The 13,875-nt window shown below is 38.3% G+C and overlaps 1 protein-coding gene across 1 annotated transcript in view; it reads right to left on the bottom strand.

The window, feature by feature from the left end:
- The window catches only part of ALMS1 (Alstrom syndrome protein 1), a 113,105-nt gene extending 100,695 nt beyond the window's left edge, over positions 1-12,410 (bottom strand). The window contains exon 1 of the mRNA XM_012731576.1: positions 12,093-12,410. Within this exon, the coding sequence (XP_012587030.1) occupies positions 12,093-12,410 (318 nt within the window). The remainder of the gene's footprint in view (positions 1-12,092) is intronic.
- Positions 12,411-13,875: the final 1,465 nt, after the last annotated feature.

The raw sequence follows: 13,875 nt of genomic DNA, 5'->3' as shown, positions 1-13,875 counted from the left end.
ACAGAAGCCCAGAAAACTATAGAAAGAACAGAATTAGAAGACCCAACAGGAAATATTTAGAATAACAATTTCTTAAAATTTCAGTGAAATTCTAGGACAAGAAAACACAGAAATGCATATGTAAGAGCTCTGAAGAGACTAAGGATCAAAAATAATTCCTCATTAAAGAACATAAAAAGAGACACATAAATGAAGTTCAAATAAATTTGGAAAGCTGGTGAGAACCTCATAGATACAAATGACCCAAGCGGGAGAGGGATAAAGATTTAGAAGAAATAAAGAAACTCTACAAGAAATATAAGAAACTCCACTAGAGGGAAAATGTAAGGATAATGGGTATTCCAGAAGGTTAAGAAAGAGAAGTAAACTGAAACTGACTTCAAAGAAATAGTTGCTGAGATGTTCCCAGTTAGAAGTAGTTCCTCTACATGAAAGAAAAAAAAAGACAAACCCTTGAATGGTAACACAAAAACAAAGAAGAAGTAAAGCAAGAATAAGAGAAAACAACAACACTTTAAAGAGGAAAAACTGTAAAAAGACAGAATCTGTACAAATAGCGAAGAGTCATTATCAAAATATAAAGGACTATTTTAGATGAGATAGTTTGATAGTAAAAACCCAGAATAGTGAGGGACTAAGGGAAACACCAAGGAAAGCCACCTCATGAAAGAGACAGAAACACATGGGAAAAGAAACAACAGAAAGATAAAACACGAGAAAATGAGAGAATAGCAGTAAGTAAACCTCACACATCAATAACCACCTTAAATGTAAATGGTTTGACCCAGCTTGGATAAAAAGATATGAGCCAGAAATATATGTATCAAAAGCACACCTTAGAGTTAAAAACAACACTTTCAAAGTAAGACTAGAGCAAAATATTTCAGTAATAACAGAAAATCAGGGACTGTTATTTTCATATATAATTAATTGGACATTCAACCAAAGATAATTAGGGACAAAGATGGGCACTATATGATTAAGGTGAAATCCATCAAAAAGATACAACTCATCCATATTTATGCAACTACCACAAATACAACAAAAAATATAGAGAAGCATTAAAAGAACTAAAGAACATTGACAGCAACACAATCACAGCAGGGCATTTCAATGCACCACTAATATCAAGAGATTTATCAGTCAGATAGAAAGTAAATAAGAACTAAAACCATTCAATGCAGTTATGGATCAGCTAGACTTAAAAAAACATCTACAGAGCCTTACATCCCAAAAAGATATGACTACATATTCTCACCAAGTATGCACAGAACTTAAGGACAGACCACATGCTGAGGCACAAAACATACCTCAAAAGAAGTGCCAAAGTTTGACACAAACTATGCAACGTCCATCGTCTGATTCCGGGTGGACCGGGATAAGTTCTGAAAAATCAGACTGTCCACTGCTAACTTATGTTATGACCTCCCTTTTTTGTATAAATATAATATCAAAATATTCTGAGCAACATTCAGTTTATAACTGGTTTGTCTTAGCCCCAGGAGGAGAAATTCCTCTGTCTTCCTGAGACAAAAGCCAAGCCCCAGGAGAAATAAGACCCCAGGACATAAAAACTCCTGGGAAGCTTCCTTGGTTTCTTTAAATAAAAAAGCAAACCTCAGATAAGGCTCCCAGGGCATAATGGACAAATTTTAACCTTGACTACACAGGTGTTGTTTGATATACAACTGTACAACTTTCTCTTAATTTACTCCTTTTTAAAACAAGCACTAACTACTCTCTGCTAGCCTTAAATTAACCATTAGCTTTTCTTTAAACAATCACTGATAACACTGCTAACACAATTTATTACTACCCCAAGACCCCTAAAACCTTTTGCTAACAAGCTCACTCTTTCCCAGACCCCTCTTCCTTTGAGTGATAACTAGACAGCTGTATACATGATAACTATCACAAAACGTATAATCTATTATACCATAAATTGTTAAGAATGCTTTTTCCCCTTGTCTTGAGAATGTTTTAAGGAGATATCTCATTAACTTACCCTATGCATTATTACAATTAACTACTTGCTACACAGTATAAATAAAGACCTGCTGAAGGAATGGCAGGAAGACTTGCACCCTATCCTGACTCCCGTGTCTTCCTCACACCGGCTCCAGTCTCCCCTTTTGGAATCTCTGCTCCTTCCTTCCCATCTTAGGGTTCTGCCTGTGCTGCCTCCAGACACCTCAAAAGTTGAAGCTAGTCTCCGACAAAAGTTGAAATTATATCAAACATCTTTTCTGCTCACAACATGCTACAACTAAAAATTAACAACAGTAAAAAACAACCAAACACATGGAAACTAAACAAATGCTTTTGAATAACCCTTTGATCAATGACAAAATCAAAAGAACAATTTTAAAAGTACCTGGAGACCAATGTAAATAAGAGAAGCTACCAGAATTTATGCAAGTAATGAAGTAGAAATTTTTTTAAAATCCCATTTTAAAAAGATGAAATACCTGGCTATAAACTTAAAGGAAGTAAAGGAACTATAGGTTGTAAACTATAAGACACTGTTGAAGGAAATTAGACACAAAGAAAAGGAGTAACCCTGATGGGAAACCAAAGGGGATTGCATAGAGAACTAGGGTTAAGTCAGAGGTGCAGGGGGGTGAGAGGATTCACCAGAGACAGAGTGGGGAGCAACAGGCAGATCAGTGAAGTACACTGCTAAGGAGAGCAGCCCGCAGGCCAGGAGAGGTCTGCTGTGCCGCATGGATCACCCCGGGGTCAGAGGATTGAACTTACACTGAAGTGGCTGCAGCCAGCTTGCCATGCTGCATCCTAACCCGTTGCACCACCAGGGAGGTTCTCTAATGACATTTTTCAAGGAAATAGAACAATTATAAATTTTCTATAGAATCACAGGAAATACTGAATAACATAATCAATCATAATCAAAAAAAGAAAAATCACTTCTAACTACAGAAGCAATAGTAATCAAAACTACAGAGCAATAGTACTACAGAGCAATAGTAATCAAAACTACATTGCACTGGCACAAAAAATGAAATGCAGATAAATGTAATAGAATACAGAGCCCAGAAATAAACCCACATCTGTACGGACAGTTAACCTTTGACAGTCACAACCCCACATTGGAAAAAAAAGAAAGCCTCTTCAACAATGTCAACTGTTTTATGGGACAGTCACATTAAAAAAAAATCAACCATTACTTAACTTCAAACAGTTCTGAATTAACTTAGTAGTTAACAGATTAATAAACATGGATAAACAGGTTAAAAACTTAGGATTATAAAATACATAAAGGAAAATATAGATAATACACTTCTGGATATCACCACAAAGATATATTTGGGGAAGCATCTACAAAGGTAAAAGAAGCAAAAGCAAAAATAAATAAATGGGATCATATTCAAACTAAGAAGCTTTTATACCTCAAAAAAAAAAATGACCCCCAAACAAAAAGGCAGCCTAGACTGGGAATACATATTAGGACATCACACATCCGACAAAAGGATTAATTTCCAAAATGTATAAAATAGTATTCCATTCAGTATGTATAGATACAAAAATGAATAAAGAACTCATACAACTCAACAAAAATAAACGACTTTCCAAAGACCTCCAGATGGCCTACAGGCACATGAAAAAATGACTAAACACTGTTTATAACGGAAATGCAAATTAATAATCACGAGTTATCACTTTACCCATGAATGGCCTTTAACAGAAAGACTGAAAAAAACAAATGCTGGCAAGGATGTGGAGAAAAATACCATCTACTGTTGGTGGGATTATAATTTAGAACAGAAACTATGGAAAATGAGGTGGAGAGTCCTCAAAAAATAAAAATGTAAATACCAAGTGATCTGGTACTAACACTGCTAGGTATTTATATAAATAATATGAAAACAATATTATGAAAAGATTTATGCAGTTCTATATTCATAGCAGCATTATTCACAATAGCTGACATGGAACTACGTGTCCTTGAAAAGATTGGATAAAAAAAATATTGGGGAATACATACTGAATGGAATACTACGCAGATTAGAAAAAAACATGAAATATAGTAGTATTAAGAATCAAGGAAGATCTCAAATCAACAAGCAACATGAAATAGAGGAATAAGTAAGACCAAAAGTTACAGCCTCTTTGGTGGAACAAGGGGTAAAGTCTCAGCACTCTGCAGCCACTGCAGCAGGAGTTCAATCCCCAACCAGGGAAATGACCTACATGGCTCAGTAGACCTCGCCAGTTTGACAGTGAATTTCAGTCATCTGCCTGTTCTGCTGCCACACTAGCTAAGCTAACAGTGAACTGAGAAAATACTAATAAACTGAACCACAAATGAAAGAGAAATCACAAGGGCAAAAAAAAAAAAAGATCATAAGATATTACTATGAACACCTATATGCCAATAAACTTAATAATCTTAAAGAAATGGGCAATTTCTAGATAAATACAGTCTGCCAAGACCAACTCAGGAAGAAACAGACAAGGCCAACAAAGTGCTTACAAACATGGAAAGTGAAATGGAAATTTTAAGAAACCTTCCCTCAAAACAAAAACCCCAGGATCATACAGCTTTTCTAAAGAATGTTAGCAAACCATTAAAGAACTAACGTTCAGATCGCTGAAATTATTTTTATAAACACAAGAGGGAATGCTCCCTAATACATTTTATGGTATCAATATTACCCTAACACTGAAATTAGATAAAAATAGCAAAAGAAAATTATAGACCAATATCCTTGATGAACAACAATGAGAAAGTCTTCAACAAAATACTAGCAAATCAAATTCAACATTGTATCACAAGGATCATGCACCATGATCAAGTGATTTATCTCAGAATGTATGGATAGTTTCATATATGTAAATCAATGTAATGCATCATATAAACAAAAGGAAAAGGAAAGGTCACATGTAATATTAATAGATGCAGAGAAAGAATCTGATAAGATTCAGCACCCATTTGATAAAAACTCTAAATGAGATAGCAATAGGAGGAACCTACTTTAGTATAATAAAGGCTGTGTGCATCAGAGGCCAAGTCAAAATAATACTCATTGGTGAAAAACTGAAACTTTCCCCTTAATGTCAGGGTCAATACAGAATGTCCATTACTACCACTCAGTTTAACTCAGTATTAGAAGTTTGGGCTAGAGCTATCAAACAAAACCAGAAAATAAAGTGAATTAAGGTGTAAAAGAAGTGAAAACTACCTCTATTTACAGATGATATCTACAGAAACTCCTAAAGACGCCATTAAAAAGTTATTAGGGCCCTCCCTGGTGGCGCAGAGGGTTAAAGCACTGCACTAAGAAACTAAAGCCACTTCCGCAAGAGTTCGATCCCCGCCTGCCCCGGAGGCGACCACATGGCGAGGCAGACCTCTCCTGACCCGCCCGCTGCTCCCCTCAGCAGTGTACTTCGTCGATCTGCCTGTTCTGCTCCCCGCTCTGTCTCTGGTGAATCCTCTCACCCTCCGCATCTCTGGCCTGTACCCCAGTTCTGTCTGAATAAATAAATAAATCTTAAAAAAAAAAAAAGTTATTAGGGGCCCTCCCTGGTGGTGCAAGGGGTTAAAGTGCAGCACTATGAAGATATCTGTCCTCTGCACCACAAGTTCAATCCCAGACCAGGGAGGTGACCCATGTGGCAGAGCAGACGTCTCCTGTCTCGCCGGCAGGTTATAAAATCAACAAGTAAAAATCCATATCCTTTTTATATACAAAAAAAATGAAGAAAAAAGTTAAGAAAATGACTCCATTTATCAAGAATCAAATACTTCAGAACCAACCTTACAAAGGAAGTAAAAGACCTATACAATGAGAATGAGACCTATGTATGTATTAAAGGACATAGGTAACCAAAGGATATCCCACACTCATGGATGGGGAGAATAAACATAATCAAAATGACTATCTTGCTTAAAATGATATATAAATTTAATGTAATTCCCCATCAAAATACCAACAATATTTTTCAAAGAAATTGAACAAAAATCATTGAAATTTATATGAACAAAAACAGGCTTCAAATTGCAAAAGCAGCCCTAGTTACCTGATTTCAAACATTAACACAACAGTATCAAAACAGTATCAATGGAATAAAAGTGAAAGCCCAGAAATAAAGCCATGTACATTTATCAATGGCTAATCTATAACACAGCTATGACCACACAATGGAGAAAAGGCAGTCTCTTTAATAAATGGTGCTTGGAAAATTGAAGTTTCATATAAAATAATGAAATTGGATCACTCACTAACCACACATATACAAATAAACTCCAAATGGATTAGAGATTTAGATATAAGATCTACAACAATAAAATATACAGAAAGAAAACATTGATAATACATTCCATGACATCAAATATAAAGATGTTTTTGGTTACTCAAGCCCTAAGGCAAGGGAAATAAAAGCAAAAATTAAAATTTTTTTTCTACAGAATTTTTCCATAAAGCTTTTCTATGGAAAAATATAAGATTAAAAAGATACCTTGTTAAATGAGAACATACTCAAATAATATATATCCAATAAGAGGTTAAATCCAGGATATAGCTAAAAACACAAATTAACAACAAAATAAACAACCCAATTAATAAACAGGCAGTCACCAAAGAGGATATTCGGAAGGCTAATAAATATTTCCATAGAAAAAATGTTTATCATCACTTCCAATGAGATGCAAGTAAAAACACAATGAGATACTTCCTTACACCAGAGAGAATGGCACATATGAGGAAGACCTCTGAAAAGAAGTGCTAATGAGAATGCAGGAAAAAGGGGAATCGTACTATACTGTTCGTAGGAGTGTAAACTGGTGAAACTAATAAGGAAAGCAAATTTGATTTATCTTAAAAAACTGAAAATGTAAATACTGTACAACCTAGCAATCCTCCTCTTGAACATCGAGTCAAAGAATATGAAACCATCCACATACCACATACCAGAAAAAGTACATTCTAAAGTGTTCACAGCAGCATTATTTACAATAAACAGAACACGGAATAATAGATGACCCAGCAATTCCAAACTTGGGCATCTACCCAAAAGAATGTGAAACCAATTTAAAAACTATAATCTTTACAATGTTTACTACAGCACTATTTATAACAGCAAGTAAGTAACCTAAATGTCTATATATAAAAGAGTAGATAAAGATGTGATCTATACAGACTACAGAATACTATAGAAAAAATGTTTCTATTTACAAAAATGGAAGGAGTTGAGTGAATTATGTGTGGTAAGCAAGTCCAAATGACAAATAATGTATATTTACATAGTAGATACTTGACAAAGTAAAATATTTATAAACACCAGAGGTCATTAATACATGAATGAGGTTTCTTAGGTTAAGATGGAGAAAAATGGAAGAATCAAATGACTATAAGAAACAGTGGTGAAAACAAACTAGTAAGCCAATTAAGCATTCAACACATGAAATAAAAGGGAAACAGTAAAAGATGAAAATTAAAATTAATTATATGATGAAAAGCAAAAGAAATAAACTGCAATCCAAGAGGTGTTTTCTTGGATTAAAAAAACAAGTAAATAAATCTCTAATCAGATGAAGAGAAAACAGAACAAAATTATACAAAATCAGGGATAAGAAATGAAAATAACCAGTTTCAATAGAATATGTGTGTGTGTGTAGCACTCCAATATAATAAAGAAACCCTTGCTAAAATGATTTTCTAGAAAAATACCAAAATTATAATCCTGAAGGGAATCAGGTGGCATTAACAGTATCACTAGAGATATTTTTCAAACATACAAGAAAGTTTTATACATTGGGCCCTCAGCGGGTTAAAAGGTAGCACTGCCAATGAGAAACCACCTCACCCCAGTGAGAATGGCACATCTTCAAACAACTAGCAACAACAAATGTTGGTGAGGATGTGGAGAAAAAGGAACTCTCCTGCACTGCTGGTGGGAATGCAAACTAGTACAACCACTATGGAAAACTGTTTGGAGGTTCCTCAAACTGCTAAACATGGAGCTTCCCTACGACCCAGCAATCCCACTCCTAGGTATCTACCCAAAAGACACAAAAACACTGATTGAAAAAGATACCTGTACCCCCATGTTTATTGCTGTTTTATTTACAATTGGAAAAACATGGAAGCAGCCCAAATGCCCAAAAGTAGATGACTGGATTAAAAAGATGTGGTATATATATAATAGAATATTACTCAGCAACCAAAAAAGAGAAACACATGTCTTTTGCAGCAACTTGGATGGAGCTGGAAAAGATCATGCTTAGTGAGATAAGCCAGAAAGAGAAAGAAAAATACCGGATGGTTTCACTCATAGCAGGAGTATAATGGACCAGGCGAGAAAATAACAAAAATAGTGAACAACCATATACCAGAGACATTTTGCGGGGGTGGAGTGGGGAATGGGATCAAAAAGGGGGAAGGGGGAGGGAAATGCACGGGACTATGGTGGTGGCACATGGGTGACTTGGTGATGGGAAACCCGCGGGGATTACAATTGAGATGGAAAAAAAAATGTACAAAATGATGTAAAAATAAAATGTTGTTTAAAAAAAAGATAAAATAAAAATAAATAAATAAATAAATGCAGCACTGCAAGGAACCACAGTCACTTCAGTGCGAGTTCAATCCCTGGCCCCGGAGGTGACCCACATGGTGCAGCAGCCCTCTCCTGTCTGGCCTGCTGCTCGCCTCAGCAGTGTACTTCATCCATCTGCCCATTCTGCTCTCCATTCTGTAGCTGGTGAATCCTCTCACCACCCCTGCACCTCTACCTGTACCTGTATGCATAAATAAATCTTTAAAAAAAATTCTGTACATTACTTAAATTATTTCTAGGTGTAAACAATAAGAATCTTCACAGTATCTTATGTGAAAATGGCATAATACTAATACCAAACTTGACAATAACAGATCAAGAAAACAATTACTTAAAACCATTATCACTTAAAAAATATCTGCATACAAAATCCATCAGCTGCTTAAGAGAAAAGCGTAACTGGCTAACAGTTTTTATCCAAGGAGCATAACAAAGAATTAGGATTAAGAATAAAATATATATAATCAAAAAGATTAAGAATTACACAGTATAAGTAAATTGGGATATGAGAAGTAGGGAGGTGAAGGTCATGGGCCTGTTATTCTTTCTATGAAATGGTAACCTGTTGATGAGAATATACTGGACACTGGACAAGGACTAAAGGACTAAGAGTAAAGATGTGTTAGAAGTTGCTGGACGAAACTACAATTTCCAGTCATTGTTGATGACCCAGTTAAAGTTAGAAACCAAGAGTTTCTAGTGATACTAAACCACAGAACTAGTCTCAATAGGACAACACAGAAATTCAGGTTTAGAAATTATGAGGAGAGGTGTTTGAATGATGGGTGTCGAATGGTCTGGAACCAGAGGAAGACAACACAGCAAAGGCCCTTCTTGATCACTCTTTTTCCTGAACCTTAAAAGGACTTGGTTTTAAGGCCTATCACATCCCACTTTGGATTTAAACAGCTTCATATCTTACAGCTTCAATCTTACTAACAAGAATTATAAGCTTAATCATTCTTACACATCATCATGTAGAGTATTTCTTACTACATAGGGGTAGTTACATGAGAAAGTGAATCACACATTAGTTGTCATTTGAGATTAGACTGTATAAAATTAACTAGTTCATAAATTTCTAGCAGGAAACATTATTTCCTTCAACAACTTAGAAAGCCTTTAATTAAAAAAAGAAAGCTTTTAATATGTCAGTGAAATAAAATTTAAAAAAATAGCCTTACTATTCATTATATCACCTTAAAACTACCTTTAATACAACATACAGTTTACAACTTCATATATTCTGGTTTCTTTTTTAAAAAAATCTCTGAGAAAAAACCACTCAGGTTACAGCCCCTGTTGTAAGAAGCAAGATTACGTATTACACACAGCTTACTGTTAAATAATTTCTTTTATAATGGCAGTAAGAAGAGTTAAAGTGGTTTAATTAAACCATTCTTCCACTAGACTTGAAGACAGAAATTTAAATAGCTGTAGTCAATAAAAACTCACACAGCAAAATCAAAGTTAAGAGACTTCATCCACAAGTGTGGTTTGAATTATGATCTATAAGTAGATGACACAAGTTGAAATCCTCTGCTCTTGAACTCAAACCCATAATCTTAACACCCATTCCAAACAATCCTGTCATCCTACAACCCCCACACCCACCCTAAACCTGCCATATCTTAGTATTTGCTACAACCATTTCAGTAACCTAACACCTGAAAAGTGGCTCTGCTATGATGGAATGTGATATTCCATTTAATCCTTATTAGTGTGACAATAAAGTAAAAAATGAGTGTAGACATGTAGTGATTTTGCTTATTAAATGTTTTCAGAATTAGTCCACTTTTCAGTATCCACTCAAAAATTTCCCTATCCCAAAATAACACCATCTTTTGCCTGGTAGTATTGCAATGGCCTCTTAACTAGCATTCCTGACCTATCTTTGCACCTCCTCCCCTTTGCCCCTGCTATCAAAACTGTTTTCTACTTTGCTGCAGAATGATCTTTCCGAAACATAAAACTTACTATAAACCCACTTATTTAAAATCTCTTCCTTGATTTCTCAAAGCTCCAAGGATAAAGCCCCCCCACAGAGCACTGACTCTAACCCACAGTATCTCTCCAAGTGTTTTTCCCTCAATGAAGGAAGGTTCTTTCCTTTTCTTTTGCCTAATTTGTTTTCAGATCTCAGCTGTCATCACTGCTGTAAGGAAGCTTTCCCCAACCTCCCGACATGGTCAGATTCCTTAGACTATCCTTTCCAAACACATTAGCAAGTACCAATTTTACTTTTATTTATGTGACCATTAGAATGGTCTGCCTCATGCTCTAGACTGCAAATACTAGAAAGACAGACAAAAATATGTTTGGGTTTACCTAGCTTCCTTAGCATCTAGGAACAATAACATGTTCAACGAATTAAGTCCTCTCTGGAATGTATACCAGGCAAAACAATAACTATTGCTCTTTCCTGATCAATAGTCTATAACATCATTGTCTAAGAGAACTTTCTGTAACGATGGGATTATTCTGTGTCTACATTGTCCAAAAGGGTGTTGCAATTGAACATTGAAGTGTTCCGTACAACAGAGGCACTGAATTTTAACTCTCACTTGTAAAGACCACACGGGCTTATATGACTACTGTATAGAACAGCACAGGCGTACAGTCTTGTCTAAGTCGTCTCAATTTTTGTACTTTGTTGTTTCATACTGCAAAGTTTCTATCATGTCTCAAGAAGCAGTAAAATCTAGGTTTCTTTTTTGTTCCCACAGTGTTCCTTGCAAAGACTAGAAACTTAATGAACGTCTAATCATCTAATCACTTGGTAACTATAGCTGAGTAATAGAGCACGCCTCTTTTTCTCCCTGAAATTTTTTTTTTCAAAAGCTGTAAATTAGAAGCGCTTATTTTCAAATTGGTCTTCAGGAGCCAACCCTAAAATCAGCTCTTTCTCCTTATGCTTTCTAGTTTTCCAGACTGCTGTTTGAACTGCAGCGTGAGCTTTCGGCAATCTAAGACCCTCCAACCCGCAAAAAAAAAACACTTGAACGTTACACAAGGGTTCAGAGAAGCACAAACCGCGAGAAGCCTCAGGAGACTAATCACGCAGCTACCTAATCCACACAGTTCCCTCAGGGAGCAACCAGCGCTTCGGGCAAACTAAACTCTTAATTGTCTCAGCAACCCGACCGCCCCGGGCGACCACTTTCTCCACCCCTAAACTACCCTTTCGGCGCACTTCAAGCTCCACCTCCTCCCCAAAGCGGTGCAAACGCGCGCAGCACTTTTGAGGTAATTCAAAAGATCCGCGGACTGAGGGGGAGTAAGGGGAAGCCTTTGCAAAAAGAAAAAGGGAGAGACTGGAAGCAGACAGGCAGGGCAAGAGCCGGGTCCCAAGGTGGCTGGGTCGTCCAGAGACGCGCCCTTCCAGCCCTTTAAAGTGCAAAAGCAAAGTCAGGCGCCGCGACGCGCGGCGAGGTGAGGAGCCGGCGCGGGGAGCGAGCTGGGCGCCCAGGGAGTCCGGCCACACCACCCAGACCTCCCCCCGCCAGGCTCACCTTCTCCAAGCCGGCCCGTTCGTCCAAGGCGTAGCGGTGCCTCGGGAGCGTGTGCGGAGTCAAAGTGCCGCTGGGTTGCGCCTGCAGCCAGGCCTGGGCCTCCTCGTCATACTCGTCGTCCGTACTCTCCCGAGGCTGGTTTTCGTAGTCACAGTCAGCACCCAGCTCCCGGCCCTCCTCTTCCTCCAGGTCCTCCACCATCACCACCTCGTCCTCTTCCAAGTTCCCCGCCTCCGCCCCCTCCTCCTCCGCCGCCTCTGCCTCCTCCTCCTCCTCCTCCTCCAGCTCGCTGGGCGACGGTAAGTCCTCAGGCTCCATGTTGGTGTCTCGTTCTAGGAGGCTGAGGAGGAGGAGGAGGAAGAGAAGGGAGGGGGAGGGAGGGGAAGAGAGCCGGCCGGGCGGTTGTTCCCGCGCGCAAGCGCAAAGGCTGCCGCGGCCAGGCGCCCCGCGCGAGACACCGCGGACGGGGCGGGGCCGAGATCGAGCGCGCGCGTTGCTAAGGACGCCCCGCTGGGGCGGGCAGGAAGGCGGGAGATGGGGGGGGGGGTGGCGACGGGCGACGCCACCACTTTGGTCCCGTCACCGGGTGGGATCGTACTCGCCGTACTGTAAGCTCACAATAACCCGGACTGGGCTCCCCTCAGGGAGGGGAGAATTTAGACCTCGGCGGCATTGGGCCAAAACTGTAATTTACCCTTTCACCGAGGAAATATCAGACCCTAGAACAAACCCATGATAATCGAATTTGCAAATTATAATGTTTTTAAAAGCAAGTGCCTTCTATGTGACAGAATGTAGACTCTAACAGCTGAAAAGTCTCAGGGACAGAGGGTCAGGTAAGAACTGAACTCTGGTGTCAATATTAAGATGGTGGTTGGATAACTACATGGCCATATACCATGGTGTGACTGAGCTATAAAACACAGACCACCGCAGAAGAGACTGTAACAATTAAAGGTTAGAGCCAAAGTGAAGGATTTCAAGGTAGGTATGATCCATTGATTATTGTTACAGTAACATACTTACAGTTCTGTGAACAAGTATTATTGTCATTTCATATTTGAAGAGCCAAAGACTCAGAAAAATAACTTGCCCCAAGGCTCTTGGTTAAGTGATGGGCTGAGTCAGTGTCATCTGAGATCTAATGTAAGTGCAGTGATTGCCCTGACCCAGACCTAGCAGTTAATAAAGGATAAAAGAGCAAAAATCAGCCAATAAGATGTATTTATACTGATAGTACATATGTTTTGGGGCTGGTCAATGACTTTAAAGTGCTTTACAGATAGATATCCTGACCCCTTCACAAACTCCTAAAAAATGAATGTCAAGGTAAAGAATCTTGAATTGCTTAAGGAAATAGTCATAATTAAATTGGAATCAAGCAAAAATTTGTCACCGTATTACACACAATAGAAGAGAAATATTGGCAATGATAAACGTTGGTAGAATTTTAGGGGTAGTGCCCAGGACATTCACCCTATCTGCCAATGACTAGAATCTGGCAAACTAGCAAGGCAAAACATGAACTGGAGCCCAAAACCTCAGGTCTCCTTTGAACACCTCCAAATGGACCAGGAATACATTCAAGTACAACTCTTTAAAGTAGATTGAGACTTTTCCCACTACAGAGGGCCTACATCATGAGGGTCAGGAGGTTGCTTAATTTGCATCTCTGACTGAAGTCCCAGTGGCCCTTCCTTGTGGCACAATGGGTTAAAGCACAGCAATATGAAGCTCTCCACAGCCACTGAAACGCTAGTTCAATTCCCGGCCAGGGAGCTGA

The sequence above is a fragment of the Condylura cristata genome, unplaced genomic scaffold (genome assembly GCF_000260355.1).
Source record: "Condylura cristata isolate star-nosed mole 26May11 unplaced genomic scaffold, ConCri1.0 scaffold00031, whole genome shotgun sequence".
Lineage (NCBI taxonomy): Eukaryota > Metazoa > Chordata > Mammalia > Eulipotyphla > Talpidae > Condylura > Condylura cristata.
This window is presented reverse-complemented; position numbering and strand designations above follow the sequence as displayed.